Genomic DNA, 13,270 nt, shown 5'->3' on the forward strand with positions numbered 1-13,270 from the left:
TAGCCGTTAGTCATATGTGAAAGAAACATTTCCAAAATGGCAATTAATATCACGTCCATACTCTTGAGAATGAGAATCTAGATTATATCTCTGATTCAGGTTATTAAGACAGTAATTCAATGTTAATTCCTTGTGATAGTTCAAATCATCAAATTAGCTTTTAAAATTTTTTAAATCCAGCTAATCAACCTATAATGCGTTAAATTTGACTTGATATCTCGTAACTGCCTTTGGCCTATATTCCGACTACTGTCCGGATACTATTCAACTTGCTCTGATTTTCCGTCACGATATTTGTTCAGATATAGTTGTAATTCAAATACTTCTTCACTATGCAGGTTCTTCAGCTCTTAATAACTGAAATATCTTCCTTCTTCTTTCTGCGAGGATTATTTTTTTCTCGTGGATAAATTTACGTGGTAGTTTTGCGTACAAGATTTTTTATTGTTCACCTACTTCTTCTTTTTTAACAATTTTAAAAACCTTCTATTATTTTTTTATCACGGCCGCATGGATCCTTTATAACTTTCCGTCTCACTCCGCGACCTAGGCATACTTAATTCGCCAAATGAACATCTTTGCCGTCACGTGCATGGCCTCCTTGATTTTATACGTTCGTATCATATATATATATATTCTGAAATCACGGCCTATTTCACTTAATATATGCGTTCTTTTTAGATGTATGGCCCAATTACGTAATCTTCGCGATCTCATTACCATGCTTGGCAAACTTTTAATGTCGTATGACAACTTTTATTCCGTTATCAGGACAATGAAAACGGTACAAGACATTATCCTTGTAACCAACAATCTGTACATACTGCTGACTGAATACTTCTGCCTTTTGAAGATCCTCACATACACACTCCCCTTGTTCATTAATTATTCCTGGAATGTCCTTCTTGGAACCTGTTTCTGCTTTAAAATACCTATACATACCCTTCCATTTTTCACTAAAATTTGTATGATTGCCAATTATGCTTCCCATCATGTTATCCTTAGCTGCCTTCATAGCTAGATTCAATTTTCTAGTAAGTTCCTTCAATTTCTCCTTACTTCCACAGCCAATTTACCGTTTTCCACCGATCATAGTTACTTTTTAGAAACTGCCTCATGCCTGCTTTCTCAGCCATATGGTACTGCCTAATAGTCCTACTTTTAAGACCTTCCTTTCTATCACATTTATTTTTAACTACGACAAAAGCAGCTTCATGATCACTAATACCATCTATTACTTCAATTTCTCTATAGAGCTCATCTGGTTTTATCAGCACCACATCCAGGATATTTTTCCCTCTAGTTGGTTCCATCACTTTCTGAATCAGCTGTCCTTCCCATATTAACTTATTTGCCATTTGTTGGTTATGCTTCCTGTCGTTCGCATTTCCTTCCCAATTGACATCTGGTAAATTCAGATCTCCTTCTACAATTACATTTGTTTCCTACATTGCTGATTATCTTATCAAATAATTCTGAACCCATGTCAGTGCTACACTTTCCCAGTCTGTACACTTCAAATATATCAAGTTGCGTATTATCTTTAGAAATGAGCCTATGACGACTGTGAATTTGAATGATCTGATTATTGGACCGATTTTGTTTTTGATTTTTGTGATGATTTTATTAATTGTTAAGCTGTTTGAATTTATATTTGTGGTATATTTGAAGAAAATTAAATAGGTATGTAAGTTATCGGATTTTTTTTATCTTTTTCCGTATTTTATCGTCTCAAATTTAGTTTGCGTGTCTTATTCGGTGGCGAGTGGTATTTGGGATTATACAGTACTATTAATTACGGGTTCTTACATTAACTAAACTCATATTAATGTATATATACAGCACATGTTTCATGACATACCCTCACAAATAATACGATCATCCATAAATAATAATACTAATACTAAAGGGATGTAAACACTTGATAGCTATACCTTACAAGTCATAATAATAATAATAATTTGGGCTCGATATTGGCATTATTTATCCATGGGTAAAAATATTGCTTTCTTGTTATATCAGTCTATTACACTTGTCTCATCCTCATGAAAAGAATTCAATATTTTTCACTTCTTCCCTCCCCCCCCCCCCAATTAAGTGGATTTTCCAAACAAAAAATTGTTTCTTTATTTTTAAAGTTAATTCCAAACACAAAATTTTTCATGTCTGTAAGTTTTTGAGATATACTATAGATATACTCGCTTTAAAAATTCACCCACTTTTTCATTTCTTTTCACCCTCCCTTGAGTAGATTTTCCGAAAAAAAAATGGATGCATGTTTATTTTTAATGGAGAGACTAAATACCAATTTTCATGTCTGTATCATATTCTGTTTTTGTGGTATAAGTATCGTCATAAAAAGGATTTTGGGTCCGATGACCTTAGATGTTAGGCCCCTTTAAACAACAAGCATCATCATGAGCATCAACCCCTTTTTCACTTCTTTTCATCCCCTTAAGCAGATTTTCCAGAAATAAAAAAATATGGGTTTCTTTATTTTCAAGGAAAATTTCAAATACCAGTCTTTACATGTGTAAACTGTTAAGTTTTTTAGATAGAGATATACTCATTTAAACATTTAAACTCCCCCCTCCTCCCTTTGGATCCCCTTAGCAACGGAATATATAAAATTCCTCCCATGGTGAGCACCTACACTGGAATATGAATGTATCCCCAAAATTTCATTCCTTTATGTCTTAGTAGTTTTGGCTCGGCGATGATGAATCAGTCCATCAGGCTCTGTTATTTTATGTAGATTAAACATTTTGCTGTGTTTTTTTCTTGAACTATTAAATACTCTTCTTCCCAGGTAGGTTTGAAACTTGTTGGGGTTGATGCTGAACTCTCTTCCATAGTAAATGCACCATCTACTGACCAGGCTTGAACGTCGCGTGGTGTGAGGATAAAGGTGGAAACGCACTACTGTCACCTCACATTAGTTCACGCATATCGCGTCGCAGTCTACCCTGTCCAGAAAGATGTGCTATACCATTGCACCTCTGGCCTTCTGTCATGCACTTTCCCTACTTTGTCCCTTATTTGCTCGCTAAGCTGCTCTCATTCCTTGAGAGCGGGGAGCAAACTGACTCCGAAGGCATTTCGCTCTGGATTGACGATGCCTGTTGTACATCATACTGTTGTTTCTTGGGGCTCGCTGGAGATAATGGCAAGGTACGTGTACACGAGTCGTGTAACATCACAGCCAGTGGCGCATTGACAAGGAATTAGTTGCACAACATACCAGCCAGTGGCGCATCGCTTTCTCTTCTGTCTAATGCGTACACATACAAAACCCTTTAACACCTCCAAAAGTACTTAACCGATTTGGAAAAGAAATACAACAATAAAGTTATCGCTCGATTCTTAGTTGTTCTGTTGGGTGAAATTTAGTATAGTCCCATAAAAAAAATTTAATTTACTGGTTTCTCGGTAATTATGTACATGATGGAGATGAACTGGGCAGTGTTTTGATGTCTAAAGGGGGCTAACATCTAGATCATCGGCCCGGACATTCTTCCTGGGGCCTGTAAATATTAGTTCCTAATTAGCATCGACCTCTTAAGATCTTTTGCTACCATATTTTTCCTTCATTCCCACCTAGATATACCTGCTCCCTTCACAAAGCTGCAGGTTGTTCTTATTGGTTCTTCTTGAATTTTTTTCTCTCTCTTCACCTGGTAGTCCTAGAATGGAGAGTCTGATTCTACCCAGCGGCTCACATTCGAAAAGTATGTGTTCAGTTTATTCCCCTGCTTCATTGCATTTCCTACACATATTGTCTCTTATTACTCCAATTCTGTGTAGGTGTTTTTTCAGATGGCAGTGTCCTGTCAACAGTCCTACTACCCATCTTATATTTTCTTTCCTGACTTTCAACAGTTCTTTAATATGCTACTTGTTTGGTCCTTTTATCAGTTCCTTTGCAAGCCTGCATCCTGAAGTATTTTTCCTGTTCTCCATTTGTTTCTTTTGTATAGTCGCTTACTGTTTACTCCTGTCAATATCACTGTCAGTATCGCCATACTCTACACGGTCAATGTTATTGTCAATAATTGTATCAATAAATGTGCTCAGTACGTTTGATCCCACCATTCGGACTATTGAAATAGTGTTTTTTCAAGTGAATTTTTGTGGCATTGTGTGTTCTGAAATCATGGACGATCGAAAAAAAAAAGGTTGTGTAGACATAAATATGGCTATAGAAAGTATTTGTCAAGTTCAGCAAAATCGGTGGATGAAAGAGTGGTTGAAAAAACGTGACGAATATTCTCATTTCAGGCTACTAACAGAAATCAGATTGACAGACGCGGAAGATTTTCACAATTATTTTGTTATGAAAGAAAGGACGTTCATATTATTATTACAGATGATAGAACTACTCTCGAGAAGGTAGAATAATAATAATAATAATAATAATAATAATAATAATCGTATGGCCTCGGCTACCGTGTGCAGACATTTTGATTTGGCGCTATCTTGCGGTGTGCTCGTCAATTTCAACGTTCTGTTTTACTCTAGGCCGAGTAAACCAAAACTCTCTTTGGCGTCTATGGCTGAGATTTAATGTTGTCTGGTAAACACCAAATGCGGCACCAAAGATCTTTTACATGCCGACATCGTGCGACATGGAGTGTGTCGAATGGACTTTTTTCTGCCCTTCAAAAATCCGACTACCTCTGCTAGGTTTGAACCTGCTATCGTAGAATCCGGGGGCCGACACTCTACCACTGATCCAGAGGCAGCTTCGAAAAGGCAGAATACAAACATGAGGGAATGCATCCCTGTTAATGAAAGATTAGCCTTAACCCTCAGGTACTTAGCGCGACAAGTGAGTATTGACAATAATATTAATGTTCTCCCCTAGACGATCAATAATATTGGCAATATCTACCGTCAATACTCTTTTTTTTTTTTTGTCACTTTACACGATCAGTATTGTTGTCAATATCATACTGTATTGTCAATATTATTGATCGTGAAGGGCCGTTTTATGGAGAAAGAGAATGTTATTACACGATCTATACTGGAGTGGAGGAGGTGAGGCAGAGGATGGAGTAGGAGTGATTATCAAAATGCTGGATGAAAATAAGGATGGAGTATTCTACGTTAATGATAGAATAATCAGAGTACGACTGAGCACGGAAGAAGGAGTTAAAGATTTCATCCAAGTTTATGCACCCAAAACTTGTGTCCAAGGAAACTATAGAGGAATTTTTGGAGACACTCGAGAAAGTAACCACTGATGTGAAAGTGATAGTCATGGGAGACCTCAATGTGCAGGTTGCAAATGATAGAATTGGTAAAGAAGAAGTGATTGGTCCATTTGGATGTGGAGAAAGAAACAGCGAGGGAGATAAGTTGATTGATTTTGGAGAGAAATTCAATGATTGTGGATAACACTTTGTTTAGAAAGAAGAATAGTAGAATACTGGATATGGCTGGGGTGAAAGGAGGACAAGAACAGGTACCTGAACTGAGTATCTCAAGGCCTAGGATAGAGAAGGAGAAATCTGCCTGCAGATGAATAAGGGTAGAAAATCTCCAGGACGAAATTAGATAGAAGTACATGGATATGATTAGTAAAAAGTTCCCAAACAGTAGACAGTAACCAGGTTCAGGATATAGAAAGAGAATGGGTGGCATACAAGGATGATGTGGTAGAAACAGCAAGGGAATGCTTTGGAAGAACTGTGTGTAAATATGGGCCAGAAGGCAAACATTGGTGGAACGCTATTGTGAGTCAGCTTGTAAGTGTAAAAAGAAGGCATATAACAAATGGCTCCAAAATAAGGAGTTATGCAGACAGATTGTACAGTACATAGAAGAAACAGAGCAAAACGAATAGTTGTTGAACCTGAGAAGTAATCGTGGGAAGATTTGGTTATAACCTGGAAAGGCTAGGTCAAGTAGCGCGGAAACCTTTCTATACAATACTAATCTTAGAAAGGGTGGGAAAAAGGAAATGAATAGTGTTTTGTGTAAATGAGGTGAACTCCTAATAGATTGTAGGGAATCACTGGAGAGGTGGAAAGAATATTTGGAAATCTTCTCAACGTAAGAGGAAATTTTCCAGGTGATGTCACGATCGAACACGGTTATGGGAAGGAGAGTTTGTAGAAGCCACGATTTTTAACTTTTCGGTGGGGTTATTAGCATAAAATATTTATAAATGTTAGTTCTTTATAAATATAAATGCAAATGGAGAATCCTACACTTGAGTTCTTGTGCACCGTGTGTATATGAGCGTAGCAGTGCTGGACCGCCCGCATCAGCCAGCCTATAGGCAGGCGTAGCACTCATCGGGTTAAGGAAGGCGCTTAAAACTATGCCCTTGTCGTTTACATTTGGTACAAGCTCTAAGGTATACAGACTATGGTTTATGTGCTAACTTTGCAAAGAATTTGCTGCATGACGATGAAGATTTTCTGGATCATGTTGTGTTCAGTGTTGAATCAACATTTCAACTAAATGGACATGTGAAAACTCATAATGTGCACCTTTGGCCATCAGCGAATCCCCACAAGACGGTACAGTTGCTACATGACTCCCCTAAATAGACTGGTTTTTGTGCCATATCCCTGCGGAAAGTTTATGGGACTTTCTTCCACACTGAAGCAACTGTAAGTGGTATTTCTTATCTTGATGTGCTTGAACAATGGCATTTTTCTCAATTACAAGAAGTGGAACCGGAGAACATTATTTGGTAGCAATATGTTGCGCCGTCTCATTGGCGTGACTCGGTACATGATTGCTTAAGCGACGTTGTTCACGACCTCTGGATTGGCCACAAAGGCCTGGATGACAGAGCTTACTTCGCATAGCGTCTACATTCGCCTGATCTGACGCCATGTGATTTTTACCTTTAGGGATTTGCCAAGGATCGCGTGTTCGTACCTCCGCTGCTAGCTGACCTAACCGATTTAAGAAGCAGGATTGAAGCAGCTGTTGCAACAATTACTCCAGACACAGTGAGCAAGGTTGTTTTGACAAAATCTTCTATCTACTCGATATTTGCCATGTGACGAATGGTGCTCTCATTGAACACTGTAACTGCAAACTGTTTGAGTTGCTCTTGCACTTGATGTATTATTTACAAAGGTAAGTTCAATGTAACAAACACTACAGAGCCTTACAACCCTGATATTCATTTTGAAACTCCTTGTATCTTTGAACTTGAAAATAGCTGCAATTAGTGTGGTATGGAAATTAGCCTTTCTAAGACTAATTGATGTCAGTAGGTAAGAAATCCAAGAGAATTGAATGCCAGATTGGGGATACAAAGTAGGAACAGGTAGATCATTTCAGGTATTTGGGATGTGTGTTCTCCCAGGATAGTAGTATAGTGAGATTGAATCAAGGTGCAGTAAAGCTAATGCAGTGAGCTTGCAGTTGCCATCAGCTGTATTCTGTAAGAAGGAAGTCAGCTCCTGGATGAAACTTTCTTTACACCGGTCTGTTTTCAGACCAACTTTGGTTTACGGGAGTAAAAGCTGGGTTGACTCGGGATATCTTATTCATAAGCTAGAAGTAACAGACATGAAAGTAGTGAGAATGATTGCTGGTACAAAAAACGTGGGAATAATGGTAGAAGAGTACTCATAATGATCAAATAAAGACAAACTTAGGAATGAATTTGATTGATGTAACTGTAAGCATAAGCCAGCTTCGGTGTTGGAGGAGGATAGGTTACCTAGGAGAATAATGGACTGTATTGTGGAGGGTAAGAGGTGTAGAGGGAGACCAGAACAACAGTGGTTATACTCAGTTTCTAACAATTTATAGATAAGAGAAATAGAACTAAATGAGGCCACGGAACTAGTTACAAATGGAGAATTGTGGCGGCGATTAGTAAATTCACATAGCCTTGCGGACTGAACGCCAAAAGCTATAACAGTGTATAATGAAGTTTGTACTGTATGGTAACATCATCATCATCATCATCATTGTCTTCTTCTTGTTCTTCTTTTCTTTTTCTTTCCTGGCCGTATATGTACTCATAAAATGGGCCCTCCTTAACTCACTCAGGGTCGGCTCGTCTGACTCGGAGAGAGTATGGCTGACTTTCTCGCACCAGATCTAATGGCACCTCACTTTTCTTTCAGGTAGCTTCAGCAATTCATTTCCATGTTGCCTTAAGTAACATATCTAATCTAAAAATTTCCTAATTTCTAAATTTCCGTCTCATTTTCTCTAAGCACTTCCAATGTAGGAAATCTGTATTCTAAGCATAAATGACGCAAAGCACTGTTGCATCTGGGTGAAGACTTCAGTTTCGTGCCACGTTTTCCCTTTCTGTGGCTCCTGATTTCACCCCTATCGTAAAGCTTAACCAACTGTCTTCCATCTGTACTTCCACTGTGCTTTCACTATTGCTTTTTCCACAGTCACTTAAAATAGCAATCCTATAAGCCTTACTTGGTGTTACATCTTATTTTCTACCCATTTCTGTAGAAGAATATTTCAATCCAAAATTCTGTCATAGACACAGCAGCTAACCATGTTAACCAAGAAAAATGCTCTTTGGACATTCAGAGAGATGACCTGCACAGAAGAGAAGTAGGAATTTGGACATCTGTGGATACAAAACGAATAGGTACACATTTTACTACTATCTGTTGGTACAGTCCACACCAATTTGACAAGCTCAATTTTCAGTTATTTTTCTCATTAGGAAATGGTACATAGGCTTTGATGGACAAACCCAAGAATTAAGTTGACATACATATATCATTTGAAAAGGGATTAAATGTACTGAAGGGATTAAATGTACTGTCAGAAAATATATGAAATGCATTACTTTTCCGAATACCATCACTATCAAATACACAAAAAATTCAATCTGCAGGAAATATTGCAGAGTTGCTGTTATATTTTTGGAGCCGTACATGTGGTAAAGCACGTGAAATGTTGCAAATAGCTGCAACAAACATAATGTTGTATGTAAAACTACTGCTATTGATACTTTAGTTGTGTTGTAGGGGTACCTTATTAATTTGCTTGTTGTAGGAAGCGGCCTTTTGGCTCTACGTAATGCACCCCGGAACAATGACGACGATGACACGAATAGTGTGATAAGCAGTAATCCGGGCCGAGAGGTTGAACCAGAAGGAGAGGAGACAGAAACTGCTCCTGAAGGGGAAGGAGAAGAAGATGCTGTTACTCGTTGCATTTGGTTTGTATGATTATGTACAAATGTTTACTGGTTTGTTAGCAGTGAATGGGCTGGAATTATGAAGTACATTAGAACTCCATTATAGCAAGAATCCATTTTTACCTGCTATAGCGAATTGTCATATCCAATTTCTTATATTTAAAAAAAAGTCTGGTAGGGGGAAACACACATTCAAATTGGTACGAAACGGCAATCAGTTTGTTCAAAACTAGCTTTTTTGCAGATTTACATACTACGTGTTACTCGTTAGTTCCTTTTCTAATTCTGAGACAACATGAAGGCGTATGTTAAATTTCGTTCTGAAAAATTGTAGTAGTATCACTCCAGTGGCTTCTGTGGCAAACGTTTCAGTTTTCTTATTCAAATAGTCATCTAACCTAACTTAACTTTATATGCATCATAAAAGTATTTCAAGGGCTAGTAGAGTAATGATAACCTTTTCGCTATAAATTTACCTAGGAATAGCCTTTCTGAAATTTAACCAGATGCGAGAATATACAGTGAAACCTCGTTAGGGATTTCCTCATTAAAACGATTTCTTGCTTAACACGTCGTAAATTTGAAGTCCTGATTTGCTTAGTATTAAATCTACATAAGAAATCTTGCTTATCGCGTCACAGATTTTCACTATTACCGCGTAGTACCGTCACATTTTTCCTAGCCCTGAAAATGTTCTTTGTCATCCCTTGTGAAAGAAACAAATTTCCAACACATTATAAAGCCCTCCTCTCAGGAGGGAAGGAAGCCGTTCAATAAAAGTTCAGTTTTGCTCTCCCGTTTTCATTAGTATTGCTGAATAACCTAGAAAGCCTGTTTGTGCTTGTATTTCGCATTCTATTCAGAAGTCAGAAATTTATTGTGTGTTGAGTGATACAGTGAAGGGTAGCGAATATTTGTCTTATGATAGCCTACGTACGGATGAGGAACATAATCGTGTGAAGTTGACTAGCATGTGGTCATATTGCGCAGCCCAGTTATGGATACTGAAAAAGTTGTTATATGCCTTACTAATGAAGACACAATAAAAATCCAGGAACTACACAAGTATCCACATCTTTCAGCTGTGACGCATACCACATTTTCTCGCATAATTAATGCATTTTTCTGACAAAAAGTACCGGCGAAAACTTCGGATGCGTAAATTCAGGTATTAAAAAAATTATTTACATTTCATTTATATTTAAAAGATACATCAAATATAATATACATGCTATTGGTTCAACTCATTTGTGGTAAATCGTCATTTCACCTAAAATTCCAGCGTGAGATTTTTTAATGGAAAGTCAGATAGGGTACATCAGGTAAGTTGGACATGTGGATTTGAAGTACAGACACTGAAAAGTATTCTTCCCATTACGAGCTGACAATACAACCTGAAGTGAAAGAAGCATGTACTAATAAAAGTACAATTCATGTAAATACATAATATTAACGTACAGGTAAAAGAAACAACACCCAGGCGACTGGAATGGGACATTGATGATGTTTGGGAAAAGAAGAAAACTGCCCAACAGGAGAAGGGCCGGGCATTCCTATATTTCCCTAAACCGTTCGTATTCAGTCTCGTTTGAGTGACGTGTCCATTAAATGTAAGAAACTTCATGTTATTTGCCTGTATTGAACCGAGATCACAATTGAACTAAAAATCTTGTAGGTTCCATTTTTTTCAAAACAATATAATACAATGTTGTTACATGGTTTTTACAACATATATTTTATTGCAGAAGTAGTTTCGGCGCTCATTTAGACGCCATCATCAGCTGCATAATAAGTAAAGAAAAACTTGGCAATATAAAAATGTACAACAACATATTAATATAATTAACTCCTTAATATCAATTTTATGTTAAGTTTAAAAACTTTTTTTTTTACAACAAGATAACACTTGCGAGTCAGTATAAAATGTCATCTATAGGTGATGAGTTGTCTTCAGTATTCAGTGATGGCTATTATTCTATACACTCGTTAACATGAAGTTCATATACAGTCTTAAAAGTGAATAATTAGAATTGAATCCAGTCCTATACTGTTAAAATGTTCATTTCACAGATGCGTTGCTAGCCATTTATTACATAAATACTCGTGTTCATTAAAATGCTGAACTGTGCCGTTTTGTGAAGTTTATTGATATGTAGAAACATAGTTCTTATGCTATATATTTAATGGTTTGAACTATGCAGATATAGTGATCAGTGGTATTTGGCTTATATATATATATATATATTTCTTGTTGCTTGGTGGAGTCTTACGGCTTCACTATGTGTGAAAAAAAAATTCCCCTTCGTTTGTGTTGCATTCGAGATGTTTGGGACAAATACCTTTCTGGATCTCTTTATGCTGATTGTGTGCAATTCCAGAAGTTTGGAACAGATATCTTTTCAGACTTCTTCATGTTCATCATTCAACATGAATGGGGCTGAAGAGCAGCAGACCCTTCTGTAATTAAGTTTCTTAATGATGTTTATCACTGGTGGTTTCCCTGTATCCACTGTCTCAGAATTTGTGTATGTAGTAGCGGGCCTCATCTCTGACTGTGTTGATTAGACCATGCAGTCGCTGATTGACTGCTTGGAGTTGTGGCAACAACTGACGTCATAGTTACATTATCATTAGAATCCGGATTTCCATGCACTATCAAATCTTAAAATATGCATGCATTTATGCACTATCAAATGGCGGAACATGCACGATAAACTGGAAAATATGAACTATCAAAATTCAGTTCAACATTGTTATATATTCACTTCATTTCTTTATGAAACATTGTACGATGACTATTTTCTCCACATTTTCTTCATTTAAGTTCATTTGTTTACATGAAAAAACATTCCTGAACTCAAAAAACAATCTTTCTACGTCACAAGAAGTGACAGGTTCATACTTTAGGACGAAGTATACCTGAAGTTATCTCTTTTCGAAAATTAACTTGCCTAATTCTATTTAGACACGATTTTCCTTCGTAGATTTTTAACAGGTGGCATGACACCACCACTTCACTGCACAGTCCAACACCAAATTACAATTTGAAAAGTGTAAGCGTACTGATTTCCAACTCCTTTCTTACTCAATTATTTTTGCCTCAGATGTGTGAACATTGAGAATTTGGAGTTCGGGGTGGGAAATTCCAAGAGAACAAAACAGGATTCAGTGCAAAACCAAGGTTTGTAAGGTGTTATCTCAGCAAAGCGACATCACAGTAGTGTCTAACTTAGACGAAAAAAAGACCTAGCCTTTAGTGATGCAATATTTAAGGTTCAGTTTTTGCTGGGATACCTTATTTCTAAGGATTAGAGCTGTACATGCAGGGTCTTCCCGCTTATGTCATTGTTTATTCAAGCAACAGATAAGAAAGTGTTTGGTTGACTTTATTGTAGGACCTCTATGCATCTAACTTTGGTTGTCAAGTAGTATACCAGGAATACATTTTCTTTCTCTCTCAATAATAGACAAATAACGTGGACGTACGGTCCCAAATTCTGCAAACCCATGTTCAAAAAAAGGCACTATCATGCAAGTTAGTATACTATATGCATCAAGGTCAGAAGAAAAGTCTTATAATCCGATATAAATGTCTAGTTATTCGCTATTAATCTTAAACTTTCAAAATATGCATTATGCATGAATTTTCTCCCCAAAAGGCCAAAACATGCAAACATGCACAGAAAAAATATGGTTATTTGGAACTATAAAAGGAATATTTGCAAAATTTCAGAAGTGTAACCAGCTTATTCAGGAACATGCATTGCATGGAATTCTGGGATATAGTCATCATACATCATATATAGAAAGGTAGGTAAAAGAAAAGGAACACACAATAGGATGAACACTGTGGCAAGTCCGTGTGCGAAAAGGGAGCAACAGAATATATATCTCGATCCTTGATATGACTTGTTTGTACATTTTCCAATATTCATACTGTAAAACCTGGTTACGACGTTTCTGCAGGGAACAACAAAAATTAACGTTTTAGCGAGAAGATGTACTACTGAATATTCGAATAAAAACTGTCTGACAGAGATGTGGAAACACTAGATGCGATTTTTTCCGACATGAAGGCATTTGATGTAGATGTTGATTCCCATAGGGAACCTAAAATAT

The 13,270-nt window shown here is 37.1% G+C and overlaps 1 protein-coding gene across 3 annotated transcripts in view; it reads left to right on the forward strand.

Annotated features, from left to right (window-relative positions):
* LOC136857706 (inactive histone-lysine N-methyltransferase 2E) overlaps positions 1-13,270 on the forward strand; it is a 335,033-nt gene that overhangs the window by 90,594 nt on the left and 231,169 nt on the right. For all 3 annotated transcript variants that reach the window (XM_067136572.2, XM_067136570.2, XM_067136571.2), the window contains exon 4: positions 9,007-9,172. In XM_067136572.2, coding sequence (XP_066992673.2) covers positions 9,007-9,172 — 166 coding nt within the window. The remainder of the gene's footprint in view (positions 1-9,006; positions 9,173-13,270) is intronic.

Source organism: Anabrus simplex, chromosome 1, assembly GCF_040414725.1.
Source record: "Anabrus simplex isolate iqAnaSimp1 chromosome 1, ASM4041472v1, whole genome shotgun sequence".
NCBI classification, from domain to species: domain Eukaryota; kingdom Metazoa; phylum Arthropoda; class Insecta; order Orthoptera; family Tettigoniidae; genus Anabrus; species Anabrus simplex.